Source organism: Heteronotia binoei, chromosome 6, assembly GCF_032191835.1.
Source record: "Heteronotia binoei isolate CCM8104 ecotype False Entrance Well chromosome 6, APGP_CSIRO_Hbin_v1, whole genome shotgun sequence".
In the NCBI taxonomy this organism is placed as follows: Eukaryota; Metazoa; Chordata; class Lepidosauria; order Squamata; family Gekkonidae; genus Heteronotia; species Heteronotia binoei.
Window position 1 is genome coordinate 136,968,461 of NC_083228.1, and position 18,829 is coordinate 136,987,289.

At 40.7% G+C, this 18,829-nt stretch overlaps 1 protein-coding gene across 1 annotated transcript in view; it reads right to left on the reverse strand.

Moving 5' to 3' along the window:
- The window catches only part of LOC132574454 (cytochrome P450 2J2-like), a 42,570-nt gene extending 26,300 nt beyond the window's left edge, over window positions 1-16,270 (reverse strand). The window contains exons 1-3 of the mRNA XM_060242808.1: window positions 16,039-16,270; window positions 12,833-12,995; window positions 3,509-3,658 (exon numbers count right to left, since the gene is read on the reverse strand). Of these exons, the coding sequence (XP_060098791.1) occupies window positions 3,509-3,658; window positions 12,833-12,995; window positions 16,039-16,203 (478 nt within the window). The 5' untranslated portion in view covers window positions 16,204-16,270. The remainder of the gene's footprint in view (window positions 1-3,508; window positions 3,659-12,832; window positions 12,996-16,038) is intronic.
- Between the last annotated feature and the right edge of the window lie 2,559 nt (window positions 16,271-18,829).

Genomic DNA, 18,829 nt, shown 5'->3' on the forward strand with positions numbered 1-18,829 from the left:
ATGGTGCGGTCTCATTTGGAGTACTGTGTGCAGTTCTGGTCGCCGCACCTCAAAAAGGATATTATAGCATTGGAGAAAGTTCAGAAAAGGGCAACTAAAATGATTAAAGGGCTGGAACACCTTCCCTATGAAGAAAGGTTGAAACGCTCAGGGCTCTTTAGCTTGGAGAAACGTCGACTGAGGGGTGACATGATAGAAGTTTACAAGATAATGCATGGGATGGAGAAAGTAGAGAAAGAAGTACTTTTCTCCCTTTCTCACAATACAAGAACTCGTGGGCATTCGATGAAATTGCTGAGCAGACAGGTTAAAACGGATAAAAGGAAGTACTTCTTCACCCAAAGAGTGATTAACATGTGGAATTCACTGCCACAGGAGGTGGTGGCGTCCACAAGCATAGCCACCTTCAAGAAGGGGTTAGATAAAAATATGGAGCAGAGGTCCATCAGTGGCTATTAGCCACAGTGTGTGTGTGTGTATATATATATATATTTGGCCGCTGTGTGACACAGAATGTTGGACTGGATGGGCCATTGGCCTGATCTAACATGGCTTCTCTTATGTTCTTATGTTCTTAAGAGATGGCACGTTCCATGTTGCTGCCGTCTAAATTGTCAGATTTGTGTTGGGCAGAAGAACACTGCTGTGTATCTACACAGCCATGTACCTTCTAAACTAACAGGTAAAACTTCTTTTGAGTTGTGGTTTGGTAAGAAACCAGGTTTGAAACATCTAAAAATGTTTGGATATAAGGTATATGCACATATCCCTAAAGAGAAGAGGGGGAAATTATTGGTGTTGTTTTTTGAATGTTTATTTTAATTTAATATATAAAAGTAAAAGGGAAGGAAAGCGGTAGTATTGGCGAGAAAAATGATAACTCAAATAACAGATATATACAGTTTCAGCAACTATTTCCAGCTCCATATTCACTAGGCTCTCGTTCAGTAAATTGACTTTATAATCTCAAATCGTTATACCGTACGGCTTTCATAACCATTCATAAAGATTAGACCAATTATCTATAGCTTCCTGCTGAGATCTTTCTTTCAATAAAGTCGTCAAAATATCCAATTCAGCAGTATCTAAGATTTTTTTCTAGCAAGGTTTCCATAGTAGGTTTTCTTTTCCAATATTTAGCAATCAAAATTCTTGTGGCACTTACCAAATGAATAGTCAAATATCTATTCTTCCTATCTAACATTTGAGGCATCACATTTAATTAAAAGGTTTCTGGTTTGAAAGGAATAAAGAATTTTTAAAAAATTTGTGGCATCTCATGAATGTTAACCCAAAACTGTTTCACCCTTTTGCATGGCCACCACATATGGCAAAAGGTTCATATTTGTTCATTACATTTGTTCATTACATTTCCAACACATAAGAACATAAGAGAAGCCATGTTGGATCAGACCAATGGCCCACACAGTAGCCAACCCCCCCCCCCCAAGTTCCATCAAGAGGTCCACCAGTGGGGCTAGAAGCCCTTCCACTGCCCCCCTAGCACTAGAATACACAGCATCACTGTCCCAGACAGAAAGTTCCAACAATAAACTGTGGCTAATAGCCACTGATGGACCTGTGCTCCATATACTTATCCAATCCCCTCTTGAAGCTGTCTATGCTTGTAGCTGCCACCACCTCCTGTGGCAGTGAATTCCACATGTTAATTACCCTTTGGGTGAAGAATTACTTCCTTTTATCAGTTCTAATCCGATTGCTCAGCAATTTCATTGAATGCCCATGAGTTCTTGTATTGTGAGAAAGGGAGAATAGTACTTCTTTCTCTACCTTCTCTATCCCATGCATAATCTTGTAAACCTCTATCATGTCACTCCACAGTCAATGTTTCTCCAAGCTAAAGAGCCCCAAGAGTTTTAACGTTTCTTCATAGGGAAAGTGTTCCAAACCTTTAATCATTCTAGTTGCCCTTTTCTGCACTCTTTGCAATGCTATAATATTTTTTTTGAGGTGCGGTGACCAGAATTGTACACAGTATTCCAAATGAGGCTGCACCATCGATTTATACAGGGGCATTATGATACTGACTGATTTGTTTTCAATTTCCTTCTTAATAATTCCCAGCACGGTGTTGGCCTTTTTTATTGCAATCACACACTGTCTTGACATTTTCAGTGAGTTATCTACCATGAAAATGTTTCTGGATAAATCTTTGCTAACCTATCAGGTGTCAAATACCAATAATAAAACATTTTGTAGCAGTTTTCTCTGAAAACTACCAATTTTGTAATTTTAATATTGGTTTTCCATAGCTTTAGCCGAAGATCTAAGTCAATATTATAGCCTAAGTTCTGAGCTCAATTTATCAGAACATCTTTGACTACTTCATCTTCCATTTTTGACTGAAGTAAGTATTTATACATTTTTAATTAGCTTATTATCTATCTCTAATTGTAATTTATCAAACAGCATAATTTGTAATTGAAAACCCACTACTTTATCCTTGTTATATCTTGATTTTAGTTGTAATTTCAGCCACTAATTTAAGACAATATTTGGAGCCACCACCTCACTAGCTGTTTTCAGAGACCCATCTTGGGCCAGCAGGTCCTTGTACCTTATTATTTTATTAAAGGATAACAGATGTGGTGTAAAGGCTTCATTAGGGGAAACCCACTTTGGAATCCTTATGCAAGTCGTTCTTATTTTATCCCAAATTGTTATTATTAAGGCTTTCCTAATTAAATGATTTTAAATATATCTACAACCAATCTTATGCCATAAAAAGGCATGCCAACCTAGTTTTAAATCATAGTCTACTAATCATAGCCTTTTTATTCTCCAGTTTTATCCTGTCTCAAATGCAAGCTAGTGACCAATTTACTAAGAAGTATATAGAAACCAGTCCCAATGTCCAAACTATGTATATTCAAGTCCTAAAGTAGTGCGGTGACAAGCCAATCGATTAAGTACTTGTTTGTTTCCAGTCTTCATCAGACCTGGGACCAATATTGATTCAATTATATAGATTCTTTACACAATTTTCAAAAAAGAGGGACGCAGAGCGTCTCCAACAGCAATTTCACATCGCCTACAGCTCAGTATGAGGCTTCTTACTGTGAAATTGCTGCTGGGGACACTCTGCGTCCCTCTTTTTTGAAAATTGTGTAAAGAATCTATATAATTGAATCAATATTGGTCCCAGGTCTGATGAAGACTGGAAACAGACAAGTACTTAATCAGTTGGCTTGTCACCACACTACTTTGGGACTTGAATGTACATGTTTTGGACATTTGGACTGGTTTTTATATACTTCTTAGTAAATTGGTCACTAGCTTGCATTTTTTGTTGTGTTATCCATTATAGTGACCTCTCTCATTATTGAATGATTAACTGATGTGGGAGTATGGATACCAGACAACCACCTCTGTTGCTCGCTGGCACCTCAAATACCAGTGGGAGAACATTGCAAAAAAGGGAGCTGGTGTGCTGGCGTTGGTAGACTACAGCAGCCATTGACCAGCCCAATTTCCTGACGTCACATACCTTTTGCACGTGCAAAAGTCTCAACAAGCTGATGGGCCTCCTCTTGTATTTGCTGCTCCATGCCCTTCTTTCCCATTCCCAGTTTCCGCATGGTGGCAATTCCAAACTTCCTCTGTTGCTTCCAGGTGTGGCCATTTGACAATACAATGCCTGAAGCCATGAAAAATCAATGAGAAATTAGTACTCAAAGCAATTACTGCTATACAGTTTAGGCTGTCAACCTGGAAAACAGCAAGATGAATGCTTCTATATCAGGGGTCCCCAACCCTTGGGCCCCAGACCAGTGCCAGTCCATGGCCCGTCAGCAACCGGGCCACCAGCCTCGCTGCCCCCCCCCCCAGCCTCCCCGCTCCCCCCTCACAGCACCTCCTTCTCCTTCTGTTTTTACAGTGTTAAGCTGGGGAAAACGCCTTCCGGGCTCTTTAAAAGCTCACACACACACCCGCCGATCAGCTGATCCGTGGAGGAAACTGTAGCAGCAGTGGCGAGCAACCACTGAACAAGCGTCTCTGCCCTTGCCTCCAGAGGCTAGCTATGTTTGCATTGGGAGGGAAGGTAGCATGGTATAGCCTGATGTCATCAGATCTTGAATGCTAAGGAGGGTCAATACCAAGGAAGGCTCTGTCCCACCAAGGAAAGCTTTGCAGAGGAAGGTTGTTAAATACTGGGTTTGATACATGAGGAGGCACGAAGCATAGTGATCAGCTCGCTTTATTGTGATTACAGCATGGTATCTGGAACTAAGACCGGAGTAACTGGGCCAACTTTATACAGTTCAAGTTCCCATGCTACTACACCATTGGATTGTTTGAACCAGCAGGGGGCTAGTGATTGGTTCAGGGAAGTGAGGTCTTGGATCCAGCTTCCCATCGTCTCCGTGTGACCCGGCTCAGTCTTAAAGGCTCCAATGAGCCTGGCAGGAACTAACAATCACCCTAGTGGTAGTATAACTTCCCATACATAACACCAGTAATGGAAAACTACCTCTGCTTCTCATTTGCCTTGAGAGACCCTCCATAAGTTGTCTGTGAATTGACAGCAGTGTTCAGAAACGCATATTAGTTTAACTTCCATCCTCCAGTACTCAAAAACCTGGGGCTGGAACACACAATACATTTTGCCCTATAGTAGCCAAGTTGACCAGAGTAGATTTTTCCTCGCCAGGCGCAAACCTAACCAGGCACAAACTTTTTCTTACCCTGAATTTTCAGAACAAAACTGGGAAGTCTGAAGACATGGGGTAAGGAGGAGAAAACTTTGGGTTTGCCTCTGGTGAGGAAAAATCCACTGTGGAAAATTTTACATAATGTGCAGTTTTTAAAAAGTCAACGCGGGGAATTTCACTACTGCAGAAATGGTCATAGGTAGACCCACCCTCAGCTCACTAACTCCAGTCTTCAAATCTCTTAACTGCTGTTCCACAACTGTCTCTCCCTAACGTTCTGTCAGCTTCCATTGGTTGCCCTTAGGGAGAGGCGGAACCTGACCTGTCTGTCACACCAGCTTTCTTAACTGAAAAAGCGTTGAGCCCTTTTCTGTACAAACCTCAATGACAAGGGCTAGACACTTATTTTGAAGGAAGGAAGAAAGGAAGAAAGATCACGACAATGGGCAGGTGTAATGTTACTATGCATTATTTATATTTATTGAACTATTTCTACCCCATCTTTCGCAAGACTCAAAACAGCTTACAAATTCAAATTTAAAAGCAGAATGAAATCCTGCAAACCTGTCCCCTGAATTCCTGCAGCCTATGCCCTACCAAATCTTGAAATGTCTCCTTAAAACCTCTCTGGATTGCACCCCTTCTAACTTCTGTATGAAGCCCATTCTATCAGCTATAGTGGGAAATGCAGAAGCTAACCCTAAGCAAGCTAACAACTAGTAGGGGCAACCTGAGGACTGCACTTTACACACAGGTTAGTAAGAAGTGGTATCTTTAGCATGTGGGTCATAAGCCTTGAATGGCTTTAAAGGCTATAAATGAAACCTTTAGTTCAACTCAGAAACCTAAGTATTGATTCATCCACCTGGAAGGAGGAAGTGATTGAAGGTCTGGTGAAATTTCTCCAGTGCTTCTTTCCAATGTGTCGCTATGAGGAGGAGTGTTAATGGATGGGAGCTGAGGAAATACTGGCCTATTTAAGCCATGAAAATATTGGCATATTGTGGTGGCACGTGCATGCCCATGGCTGTGCCATTAATCTGAAGGAATAAATCTTCCCCAAATCTGAAATAGTTGTGGGTGAGGACAAGCTGGGAAAGCTTGGTAGCAAGGTCAGCTGCGTAGTGGTCAGACACGGTCTTCGTAGCAGCTTGTAGTTCATCTTTGTGGGGGATGTTGGTGTACAGAGACTCCACATTCATGGAGGCCAAAACACTGTCTCCTGAAATATTGCACTTTTCTCAGGAATCTGTGGTGTCTCACATATAACTGGGGGCTTTGAGGTAATTGTTGGAAGGAAGGAAGGAAGGAAGGAAGGAAGGAAGGAAGGAAGGAAGGAAGGAAGGAAGAAAGAAAGAAAGAAGGAAAGAAGGAAGGAAAGAAGGAAGGAAAGAAAGAAGGAAAGAAAGAAAGAAGGAAAGAAAGAAAGAAGGAAAGAAGGAAAGAAGGAAGGAAAGAAGGAAGGAAAGAAGGAAGGAAAGAAGGAAGGAAAGAAAGAAGGAAAGAAAGAAAGAAAGAAAGAAAGAAAGAAAGAAAGAAAGAAAGAAAGAAAGAAAGAAAGAAAGAAAGAAAGAAAGTGCTCCATAGTGGAAGAAGAGGAAGAACAGAAGGGAGAAGGAACTGGAAAGAGTGAACTTAATATATGACGGATTATGGAATGGTTAATTTAACAGAACTTGGGAGGTGTATATTTGGCAAAGGGTGGGGGGACGGTTTTGAGCAGCGGTTTCGCAGCGGCTGTCTCCTCACTGAAGATGGGTGTCTGAGGTAGAGAACTTAAAAGGAGTATATATATGCTGAACAAGTGGAAAGAGGACTAGTTTATGCCTGAAGTAATAGAATTAATAATTAACTGTGTATTTGTGTATTAGAGAGTGTATTAGAGTAATTGTACTACTGAATGAATTGAACTTAATGTAATGAACTGAAATTTTCTCAACAGAGCAACTATATTTCTTAATGAACTGAACTTAATGTTATGAATTGAATTGTTTCTAATCATATAAGGTCTAGACTAATTAACTGAATAGATATCTGAGTAAAATTAACAACACAGCTTGTAAGGTGAAGAAAACTTGGGCAGAAATAAGGAACAGAAATAGAAAATAAGTAGAAAAATAGAAGCATAGAAAAATACCTGAAAAAGTGGAAAATAAAATCAATATCTGGCTTAGTGGTGTACAAAGTGTACAAAGTTACCAAGAAGCAGGGATGGGAACCAAAGCAAAAAAATTGGGACAAGGTACTCCCCCTCCACCCCCAGGGGGAGGGGGGAAAGCAACATCAGAAATGGCCAATCAAGATGCTTTTGAGAAATTGCAAAATATTGTGACGGCAGGTTTCAGGCAAAATCAAGAAGTCCTAGAGACGATGAAAGCAGACTTGATGGGGCAAATAACAAAAACCAATAAGCAAGTGGAAGAATTCCAAAAACAACTGCTAGCTAATACTCAACAGGTCCACAGCCTAGCTGCCAAGATGGATAAGATAGAGGAAAAGGGGAAGGACACTGCTAACATAGCTCGGGAAAATAAAGCAAGTAATTTCGGATATACTGACCTTTGAAGATGAGGAATGGTTGGAAGAGGGGAAGAGGGGAAGAGAGATATTGAATGGGCCAAAAGAGTCTCCTCAAGCTATACGAGGAAACACAACTTGGCAAGAGAGGTCCAAGTTAAATTTACGCATCTCACAACATGTGAAAAAATTCTGAAAAAAGTTAAGGAGCAGGAGCTGAAATGGAAGGAAGCGAACATCAAGGTACTAAAAGATGTGCCCTGGGAAGTGCGCCAACGTAGGCTTCAATATCGTAAATTGACAACCTGGTTGATGAAGCATTCAGTACAGTTCAGATGGCTAATTCTGGAAGGAATTTTTTTCATCTATTAATCTAGAAGATATAATATAACCTCTCTGGAAAAGCTAGAAGATTTTTGGGACCAATTTGTAGACTCAAGTAGTCGGGAATCTGAAACGGGGGAAGAACAAGAAGAAGAAGATGGCCTGAATAAATCCGAGGAAGAAACCACCCAGAAGTCGAGGAAAGGAGGAGTAAGGACAAGGATGCAAATCAAGAGGGACCAGAGAATAACACCGGATAGTATAGACCTTTTAAAATGAATGTCAAGACAGGACTACAAATAACATCAGTGAATGTCAATGGCTTAAATGACCCAGCCAAAAGAAGAAGGATCTTCCAACAGCTGAAAAAGACTGCCTCCTCAATAATTTGCCTACAGGAGACCCACGTTCAAGAAAAGGATGTAAAATACTTACAAAATGAGAAGCTAGGTATGCTTCACTACTCATCTGATCCCGAAAAAAAAAAAGGGGGGAGTAGCCATATATGTATCTAAGTGCTTGAGATCCAGCTGCTTGTATACTGACAAGGAGGGAAGAATAGTGATAGTGGAATTAGATCTGTTTGGAAACAAATTGATTTTAGCGAATATCTATGCGCCTAACGAGAACTTGGAAAAATTTTATAAAAGCTTACATAGAAAACTGATGGAATTTGAACCAAAGAATTGTTGCATTATTGGCGACTACAATGCGGTATTTGAAATAGAAAAAGATAAAAAATTTGAAGAACCAAAAAAAAGGAAATTACGGAGTGTCCTACCAAAATCTTTTCTAAAACTAGCTGATGAACTTAACTTGCTGGACGCATGGAGGACCAAAAATCCAACAACTAAAGACTATACCTACTTCTCTTCGGCTCATAAGTGCTGGTCGAGGATAGACATGTTCTGGTTATCGGCCGACTTGATGTTATCTGTTCAACATGTGGATATCTTACCCAGAACTTATGCGGACCATAACCCAGTCCAGATTAATTTATTAAGAATTCCAAAGAACTCGTGTTGGACTTTAAACCTACAAATTCTGAAAGAGGCAAAATTTTTGGAAATAGCCAAGAAAGAAACCAAAGAATTCTTTCAACATAACCTAACTAAGGATACTAGTATGCATATTATCTGGGACGCATTTAAGGCTTTCTTTCGTGGAATTGTAATAAGATATGCAGTAGCAAGAAAAAGGGAGCGAATGAAGTCCTATAATGAATTGGTCCAAAAGTTAAATGAACAGGAGAAACAGCAAAAGATAAAAAATACAGAAGAGATAAGATTAAAGATTTCGGATATTCAGCACCAGATTAACATAATATTAATGGAAGAAGTAGAGAAAAAGATGAAATGGATGAAACAAACCTATTTTGAAAATGCGAATAAAACCAGCAGATGGCTAGCCTATAAACTAAAAAAGGAAAGGGGTAAGAAAATTATAAAATCGCTTAGAGATGAAGAAGGAGAAGAAGTAACACAAATGGACCAGATGAAAATAATAATCCAAAAGTTCTACCAAAAACTGTATAAAGGACAAAAAATTTCAAATCAGTTGCAAGAAGACTATATAGCAAAGACCAAGATAAAACAGATAACAAAAGAACAGAAGGAAAAATTAGATGCCCCAATTACTATGCATGAGATTGTGGAAGCGATTAATCAACAAAAACGGAACAAAGCACCAGGTCCTGATGGTCTCCCAATTGAATTCTATAGAGTCTTTGACGAAGAACTGCTCATCCCATATAAAAATGTAATTGAAGATATACAGAATACTAATGAGATCCCAGCATCTTGGAAGGAGGCGTTAATATCCTTGATACATAAAGACGGCACGGAACCAGCTGAAGTAAGGAATTATAGACCTATTTCTCTGTTAAACAGTGATTATAAAATCTTCGCGACCATTCTGGCGAACAGACTTAAAAAAGTAATCAGTACTGTTGTCCATGAAGATCAAACAGGTTTTGTTCCGGGTAGACAAATGAGGCAAAATGTTAGATTCTTATTGAACGTTATCGAATATTATAAAGAACATCCAGAGAAGCAGGTGGCGTTAATATTCGTAGACGCAGAAAAAGCATTCGACAATGTCAACTGGACCTTTATTCTGAAATCGTTGGAAGCAGTGGGCTGTGGTGAAAATTTTTGTAGACTGGTAGAAACCATTTATACAGAACAAAGCGCAAGGGTTAATTTCAACAGTACGAAAACAGATTTGATAGCAATAGCGCAAGGTACAAGACAAGGATGCCCTTTATCGCCACTTCTATTTATACTAACACTAGAATTTTTAACACAAAAAATAAGAGACGACGGTAGAATAAAAGGCACGAAAGTTAGAGGAGAAGAGTTAAAGATTCAAGCCTTTGCAGATGACTTGCTGTGTATTTTGGAAGATCCAAATTCTTCTATTGAACAACTGAAAGAAATATTTAAACAATATGGACAAGTATCTGGATTCAAGATTAATGTGCAGAAAACTAAATTTTTCACAAAAAATATGAACAAAGAGCGGATTAATCAATTTGAAGTCAAATCGGGATTTGCTTATGGGAAAAAAGTAAGATATTTAGGAATTCAAATGACTAATGAACTTAAAGACCTTTATCGGGATAACTACGAGAAATTACTAAAAGAAATCCGAGAAGATCTAATCAGATGGAAAGACCTGCATATCTCACTTTTGGGTAGGATCGCAACTATAAAAATGAATGTGTTACCAAGGATACTATTTCTTTTTCAGATGATTCCTATCATACTCCCAAAATCCTTCTTCCAACAGATCAATAAAATAATCTCATCGTTTATCTGGCAGAACAAAAAGCCGAGAATCAGACTTAAAGTGCTTCAGGATAGTAAACTTAGAGGTGGCCTAGCCCTGCCAGAATGGAATTTGTATCATAAGGCTAGTCGGATTGTATGGTTAATAGAATGGTTTACATTGAAAAATAAAAAAAATATTGGCTATTGAGGGAGCAGGTTTGGGCAAAGGATGGCACGGATATCTTTGGTACCAAGACCCCCCACAAAATAGTCCGTTCTGGAGACATGAGATAAGAAAGTCTCTCTATAGAGTCTGGTTGGAAATTAGAAAATTCTACTCCTATACTCCACTATGGCTGTCACCAGTAGAGGCCTATACCCATCCCAATCTTTATGACTGGAACAATCCAATCTGTTATCAAAATTTGTTAGACAGACAAAATAATCTACAATTAGAAGGAATGGCCCAATCAGATTGGTGGCTAAAATGTCAAATTCAATCACAATACCAAATAGATAAAGGAAGAGGTTTCCCCAAGAAATTAAATGATCTTGACCAAATTATCCAGACAGATCAGAAACTAATCTCAAAAATCTATGAATGGTTACTTAGAGACAAAATGCAAGGGGAAATAGTAAAAGAGTCTTGGATAAAGTGGCTAAGAGATTTTGGATTTAACATTGACTTAGAAGACTGGGAGAAAACATGGAAATGTAATCTAAAGTTAACTAAGTCTGCTATTTTTAAGGAAAACCTGTATAAAATAATGTATCGTTGGTACTTGACACCAGATCGCCTATCTAAGATATATCCTAGTTATTCCAACAAGTGTTGGAAGTGTAAAAAGACTAAAGGGTCGTTGTTTCATATTTGGTGGCAGTGTGAGCACGCTAAAAAGTACTGGGCTTTGATTCATACTCGGACCAAAAAAATTCTAAAAATTAATCTACATTGCTCTCCAGAATTATATCTCTTAAACATTTGTAGAGAGAACTTACCAACCAAAATAATAAAACTGTTAATGTATATTGTCACCGTTGCGAGAATACTATACGCCAAATACTGGAAGGTGCCCAAAATACCTACCAGGGAAGAATTTATTGTCAAACTTATAGAAGCTGCGGAATTAGACTTAATGACCACAAGGCTACATGATGGTAACATCCAAAAATGTAAAGAAACCTGGGGCCAATATATTGTTGGGTAAAAAGTAAAGGACTAATATTGGAATAATAGAAATGTAAAGGAAAATCTCTGAACACTCCTGAAATGGCTGGGAGTATGTCTGTATGGTGGAGGGAGGTTGAATTGCACTTGGGATAAGGTGTTGGATGAAAGGATTCTATGTGTTTGTTTTATCCATTATGTATTTTTTGTAATTTTTTTTGTATTTTTGTGGTTTTCACTTTGGTGTATAATAAAGAAAAAAAATTAAAAGGAAAAAAAAAGAAGAAAAAAAAGAGGTAATTGTTTGAAGGAATCATCATCCATTCATCTCTTCCGCATAGTTCTTCTGTTCCGTTAATGTATTTCTGTGCTGACATTTCAGCACGCCTTACAGTGCTTTCAATTTCCATTTGATTTTTCAGGACTTGTGGAACAGATCTCTCGTTCCTCCTTTGTTATTTTCTTCTATTCCTTTACAGTGGTTATTCGAATAGTTGTCCCTCTCTCTGTGGGCAAGTCGCAGGAATGCTGCATGTAGACTTCTCCTTATAGTTCTTGTCACCTTTTCCCTTTGCTTCTCAACTTCAGCAATTCTAAGAGCTTCTAGCTGCATTATAAAGGCCAGCAACCACAAATGGCCGACTGAAGAAAGAGCAAGGTGTGAGCAACCCCCCCCCCTTTGCTAAACGAGGCCTTCTCAAGCTCCACCCCAAAAGAGGAAGCTGGAGGGTGCTATATGCCCAGATTCTATCTCCCGAACAAAGGAATTGGACAGCTTCTTCTCAAGTTCCCCCCAGATCCCCTTCAAATTACAGAAGCCTGAGGTCTCCTTTTGTGGACTGTCAAGTTTATGTAAAGGTAAGGTAGTCCCGTGTGCAAGCACCAGTCGTTTCCGACTCTGGGGTGATGTCACATCATGACGTTTTCACAGCAGACTTTTTACGGGGTGGTTTGCCATTGCCTTCCCCAGTCATTTACGCTCCCCCCCCCCCAGCAAGCTGGGGACTCATTTTACCGACCTCGTAAGGATGGAAGGCTGAGTCAACCTGGAGCTGGCTACCTAAACCCAGCTTCCGCTGGGATAGAACTCAGGTCGTGAATAGAGCTCGGACTGCAGTACCGCAGCTTTACCACTCTGTGCCACGGGGCTCCTGTGTTTATGTAGGAAACAGTAATAACAACCACTTATGTGGCAGTGCCAAATGACTAAGCTAGTAAGTGCAGAGCAATCTCAGTTTCCAGTTTTCACTAGGCAGATAAATTTAAAAGTGACTGCAACATTCAGACGTTTTCTTTGCTCTCTCTTGTTCCTTGTACTTGCAGGGAGGACAAGGATAATTGTTCACTAAACCCGTTTTTTACTTTCCCCAACTACTTACCCCGTTCTTTTGCTGCAGCTTTCAGCAATCTGGTTGCAGGCCGATCAGCAAAACCTTCTGACTGGTTTATCAGCCCTTCTTTCACTGCTTCATATCCAGACAGCACAACTATGGGTAGAGATCCCAGCCACACCATGTAAATGTTTCCATATTGTTTGGCCAGCTTCCATTTGTATCAAAAGAAACAAGAGAAAAAATTAAATCAACTCCGCTGGCTTGTTTGACTGTAACATGTGCAGGTCACTCTTTTTTTTAACCTAGGGTTGCCAGCCTCCAGGTGGGGCCTGGAGACCTCCTGCTTTTACAACTGATCTCCAGCTGGCAGTGATCAGCTTCCCAGGAGAAAATGGCTGCTTGGAAGGGCAGATACTGAATGCAGAGGTGGGGCTGTCTGGGAAGCACCCTCAAAGATCTGTTCATTGTTCTCCCCTGGCTGTGTCTGCCCCTTCAGCGCTTTCTGACAGTATGGTTAAACTTAAAGAAACTCTCAGTCCATAAAGGTTGGAATTTTTCTGAGACAAAACTCTCTCTTCTATCTATATGAGATAGGGTTGCCAAGTCCAATTCATGAAATATCTGGGGACTTTGGGGGTGGAGCCAGGAGACATTGGGGGCGCAGCCAGGAGCAAGGGTGTGACAAGGGTAATTGAACTCCAAAGGGAGTTCTGGCCGTCACATTGCAAGGGACCGCACGCCTTTTTAAATGCCTTCCTGCCATAGGAAATAATGATGGATAGGGGCACCTTCTTTGGGGGCTCATAGAATTGGACCCCCTGGTCCAATCTTTTTGAAACTCAGTGAGTATATTGAGGAGAGCCACTGGATGCTATACTGAAAATCGGGTGCCTCTACCTTTAAAAAACAGGGCCCCAAAGCCTCAGATACCTGCGGATCAATTCTCCATTATTTTCTATGGGAATAAGCCTCCATAGGGAATCATGAGTTCTCAGCAGACATTTCCCTCCCCCCTCCCTGCTTTCTGATTACCCTGAAGCGGGGGGAGGGCCTCCAAACCGGGGGATCCCCTGCCCCCACCTGGGGATTGGCAACCCTAATATGAGAGTAAATTATTCAGATGTCCCCAGAAAAGGCCTCCACAAAGTTTTATATGACTAAGCAAGAAACACATCATTTCAGTTTTGTGGTGCCTCTTCTCTTAGAACTGAAGCACCGCTGCCCAGGCAATGAGATCTGGTTGATATACATGTTGCAAGAATTTACAATTATGCGGCAGATTGGTTCATTGGTAGGAATGTCTGCACCTGTTTTGTCGTCCCTCTCTGAGTTCTTTTTTTCCAAAACTGACTTTGAATGATTCATCTACACTAATTTAATACAAGTTTATTGCCTGTTTTTATATTGTTCTATATTTTTGTTGTTCAGAAATCTCAGATGTTTAAACTGAGTAAAGTATCCTTTAAGAGACAAGGGGAAATCCTTTCTCCTTTCCAGAGCTGTGAATGGGCTGGAATTATTTTGTGTTCTTTTGTTTTTCCCATTTATGACAAAGTAGAAGAGATGCTGTTAAACCCTTCCTGCTGAAAATGAATGTTTCCGTGCCATTTTTCTCTTTTTAAAAATCAACATTTGTTTCAATTCAAAATTATTCATGATGAAGACCTTTTAGAACAAAATAGGAGTCAATTGTACCTTTAAGACCAACTTAGTTTTATTCAGAACGTAAGCTTTCGTGTGTTCTTAAGCACACTTAAGAGCACACGAAAGCTTACATTCTGAATAAATCTAAGTTGGTCTTAAAGGTGCAATTGACTTTTATTTTTAGGGTTTGTGGAATCTTTCAGGCTCAAGTGCCGTGTTCTACTGGAGAAAGTTTTCCTTCCAGACGTTCCGTTCTCAGCTGCGGAGAACATCCTCAGTGGCGTTGCAGCTGGAGCAGGCGCTCTGACCTTCTTGGCTGCTGTGCATTGTGAATCTCAATGCATCTCAATGCACATTGTGAATCTCAATGCACAGCAGCCAAGAAGGTCAGAGCGCCTGCTCCAGCTGCAACGCCACTGAGGATGTTCTCCGCAGCTGAGAACGAAATGTCTGGAAGGAAAACTTTCTCCAGTAGAACACGGCACTTGATCCCGAAAGATTCTACAAACCCTAATGATGTTACCAGCCATGAAAACCTGAAATCTTTGATGACTTTTATTTTATTCTACTATTTAAGACCAACACGGCTGCCTACTTGGATCAGAAGACATTTTATGTAGCAGAATCACGTTAGGATAATCTGGCCATTAGATGACTGTTAAGTTCATATTCTGTGATTTTTTTAAGCTTTCACAATTATGATCTACAACCTGCTCTGATTCACTTGGGTCTGTATTGAGCACTTGCAGTATTCTGCTTTAGCCATTTCTTCAATACATGGGACAGCAATAATTTTCTGTTCACCTATTGAGGGTTATTAACTGTTCTTTGATTATGAGGGAAAGTTTTGTTTTCAATAGCTTTGCAGGACTGGTGAGTGGCAAAACAAGCTTGAATATAGGGCTAAATGACATTGAAACTTGTTTTTCTTTGCTGTTTCAATACAAGGCAATAATGCTGAATGATCTGGCTTATCTGGTGTCTCTAAACATACAACCTAATGCTAGATGTTAGTTTTCTCCTTTACATGGTTACTGATTTTCAGAGGAGTTTCATAGTGGACTAGCATCAGACCTCCAATGTGGTATGATTTCAAGAGGGTCAAAAAACATTTTCTTGGCAACTCCAGTCCTGCAAAGTGAATAAATGTGTCCTTCAAATGCCGAAATGATTTATGCCATCTGGTACAGCTTGCCACATGTTTTGGACTGTACAAAGACCACCAACAAAGAAAACAGGTTGTTCAGTGGAACTGGTGATGTTTAAAGTGTTCATGTAGTTGGTTAGACAAGCTGCCTTCCCTCCTTGCAAGCGCCCTGTCTTAGATTTGAGCACTTGTGCGGTGATCGTGGAGCAAGTCTGTAGAGAATATCTATAGACGTCCTCTTGAGAAGAGATGGCGGTGAGAAGAGAGGCTTCCTTTCTGAGAGTTCTAAAAGTTCCTTTAAGTGAGCTCTGTACAGATGCAGACCTGATATCTGAGGCTGCACAGATGGCTACCAAAGAATGCCAAGAAATGGTGTGAGCCTAGTAAGAAAATGCTTGAATATCGTTCTCAGTTCAATTATCTAATTAACTTCATGGATTAATTATATGGAATGACATACCTTGATGAGAATATCTTTATGAAGCCTGATCGCATATCGCCAAATGTTTCCAATGATGGGCAGCCAAAGGGGGCCAGGAGGGTAGGACTTGTGTGACTGCACTTGTCTCAGGAAGCGCAGAACCAGGAGACACACCAGCAGGGCGATCAACACCCCCGACATCATCCTTGTTTCTTTTTCTGCGCCTCGATATCTTTCACGGGGATGGGCTGGATGTTCTTCCTCTAGTGGCCGTTCTGTTCTTATAGACTGTTGCCACCAGTCTCCGTTTTCTAGTGACATCCTTTTTATATACTCCGCAGTAGGGTAAATAACAGGACGTCTCCTGCCGTCGATGCCAATTAATATTGGGATGTGCTCATCGATGAACGCAGGAATTATCACTGCGATTAATTGTGGTAAATTACTCAATCATTTCAGGAGAAGGAAGCTTAATTTCAAAGTTTTATGCAATCCATTTGTTGCAACCAGGGCTTTTGTTTTGTTTTGGCCGAGCAGCCACCTTTTCCCCAGTAAAGCTAATCCTTTAGAAATGCTGATGCATTCCCTGACCAGAGACAATGCCATGACCAGATCACACCTGCTCTCCAGCCCACTTCAGAAACATTAATAACTTCCCTGAACTGGCTGGACAAATTGGAGAGGGGGCGTTGCCTGGTGAGAGCCCTCTCGTATCTACAGGCCCCATGAAAAACACGTAGAAAGAACATAAGAACATAAGAGAAGCCATGTTGGATCAGGCCAACGGCCCATCCAGTCCAACACTCTGTGTCACACAGTGGCAAAAATTTTTATATATACACTCACACTGTGGCTAATAGCCACTGATGGACCTGTGCTCCATATTTTTATCTAAACCCCTCTTGAAGGTGGCTATACTTGTGGCCGCCACCACCTCCTGTGGCAGTGAATTCCACATGTTAATCACCCTTTGGGTGAAGAAGTACTTCCTTTTATCGAATGATGGGTATATGAAAGACCCCTGCAACCCCGCCCCCTTCCCCTTTTGCAGGCATCAAACTTGCCCTTTAAAGTGGGCATAGCAGAGTGATGCACACATTATGTCAACAAATTTGAAAAATGCAACAGTGGCCACAGGATTGGAAAAGGTTAGTTTATATTCCAATCCCAAAGAAGGGTAATGCCAAAGAATGTTCAAACTATCACACCATTGCACTCATTTCACATGCCAGCAAGGTCATGTTAAAGATCTTACAAGCTAGGATTCAGCAGTATGCCAATCGGGAACTACCAGAAGTTCAAACTGGGTTTCGGAGAGGCAGAGGAAATTGCCAACATTTGCTGGATTATGGAGAAAGCACGGGAGTTTCAGAAAAATGTCTATTTCTGTTTCATTGACTGCACTAAAGCCTTTGATTGTGTGGATCACAACAAACTGTGGCAAGTCCTTAAAAAAGATGGGAATACCAGACCACCCCACATGTCTCATGAGAAACCTATATAAGGGTCAAGAAGCAACTGTCAGAATGGGATATGTAACAACCGATTGATTTAGAACTGGAAAAGGAGCTCGACAAGGATGCATATTGTCACCCTGTTTATTTAATTTATATGCAGAGTACATTATGAGGAATGCTGGCCTGGATGAAGCAGAAGCTGGAATTAAGATTGCCAGGAAAAAACATCGATAACCTCAGATATGCAGATGATACCACTCTAATGGCAGAAAGTGAAGAGGACCTAAAGAACCTCTTGTTGAGGGTGAAAGAGGAGAGCACAAAAGTAGGCTTGAAACTCACATTTCTGGGATCCAAGATCACTGCAGATGGTGACTGTAGCCATGAAATTAAAAGATGTTTGCTCCTTGGAAGGACAGCCATGGTGAACCTGGGCAGTAAAATAAAAAGTAGAGAAATCACCCTGCCAACAACAGTCCATATAGTCAAAGCGATGGTATTCCCAGTAGTAATGTATGACTGTGAGAGTTGGACCATAAGGAAGGCCGAGGACAGAAGAATAGATGCTTTTGAGCTGTGGTGCTGGAGAAGAATCTTGAAAGTCCCTTGGTCTGCAGGAAGATCAAATCAGTCAGTCCTAAGGGAAATCAACCCAGACTGTTCCCTGGAAGGTCAGATGCTGAAGCTGAAGCTCAAATCCTTTGGCCTCCCAATGAGAAGGGAGCACTCACTGGAGAAGATCCTGATGCTGGGAAAGACAGAAGGCAAAAGAAGAAGGGGACAGCAAAAGATGAGATGGCTGGACAGTGTTACTGATGTAACCAACATGAATTTGAGCAGACTTTGGCAGATGGTGGAAGACAGGAGGGCCTGGCGTGACTTTGTCCATGGGGTTGCAAAGAGTCAGACTTGACTGTGCGGCTGAACAACAAAACAGAGGGAGATTTACTACTCACATCGGATGTATAACTGGAAACACAGACACACACAAAATAAGTGTTCTCCTGCCTTGAAAACCCACGAGGTTGAACTCCATGGAGTCACCATGAGCTGGTTGTGACTCAGTGCCACACTTTTACCTTTTAGAATTCTGTAATGAGCATTTACGTAAGGGTATCAGAACTATTAATAAGATTATTTATGGGGCAATAGAAATAGATGTGCAATTAGGAACAGCACAGATCTGCCTGAATTCCATCTCGAGGAAGCATCTGATGAGCTCTGATAGAATGAATTGAGCAGCTGAGAATGAATTGAGCAGTTGAGATCAGGTTTAGGATGAAGCAAAAGGGATGAAGGAGAAATTGACGGTAACAAATGAGCTACTCCAATCTGCATTATGAAGCAATGCTGCAGGGAACAGCACAGCTTAT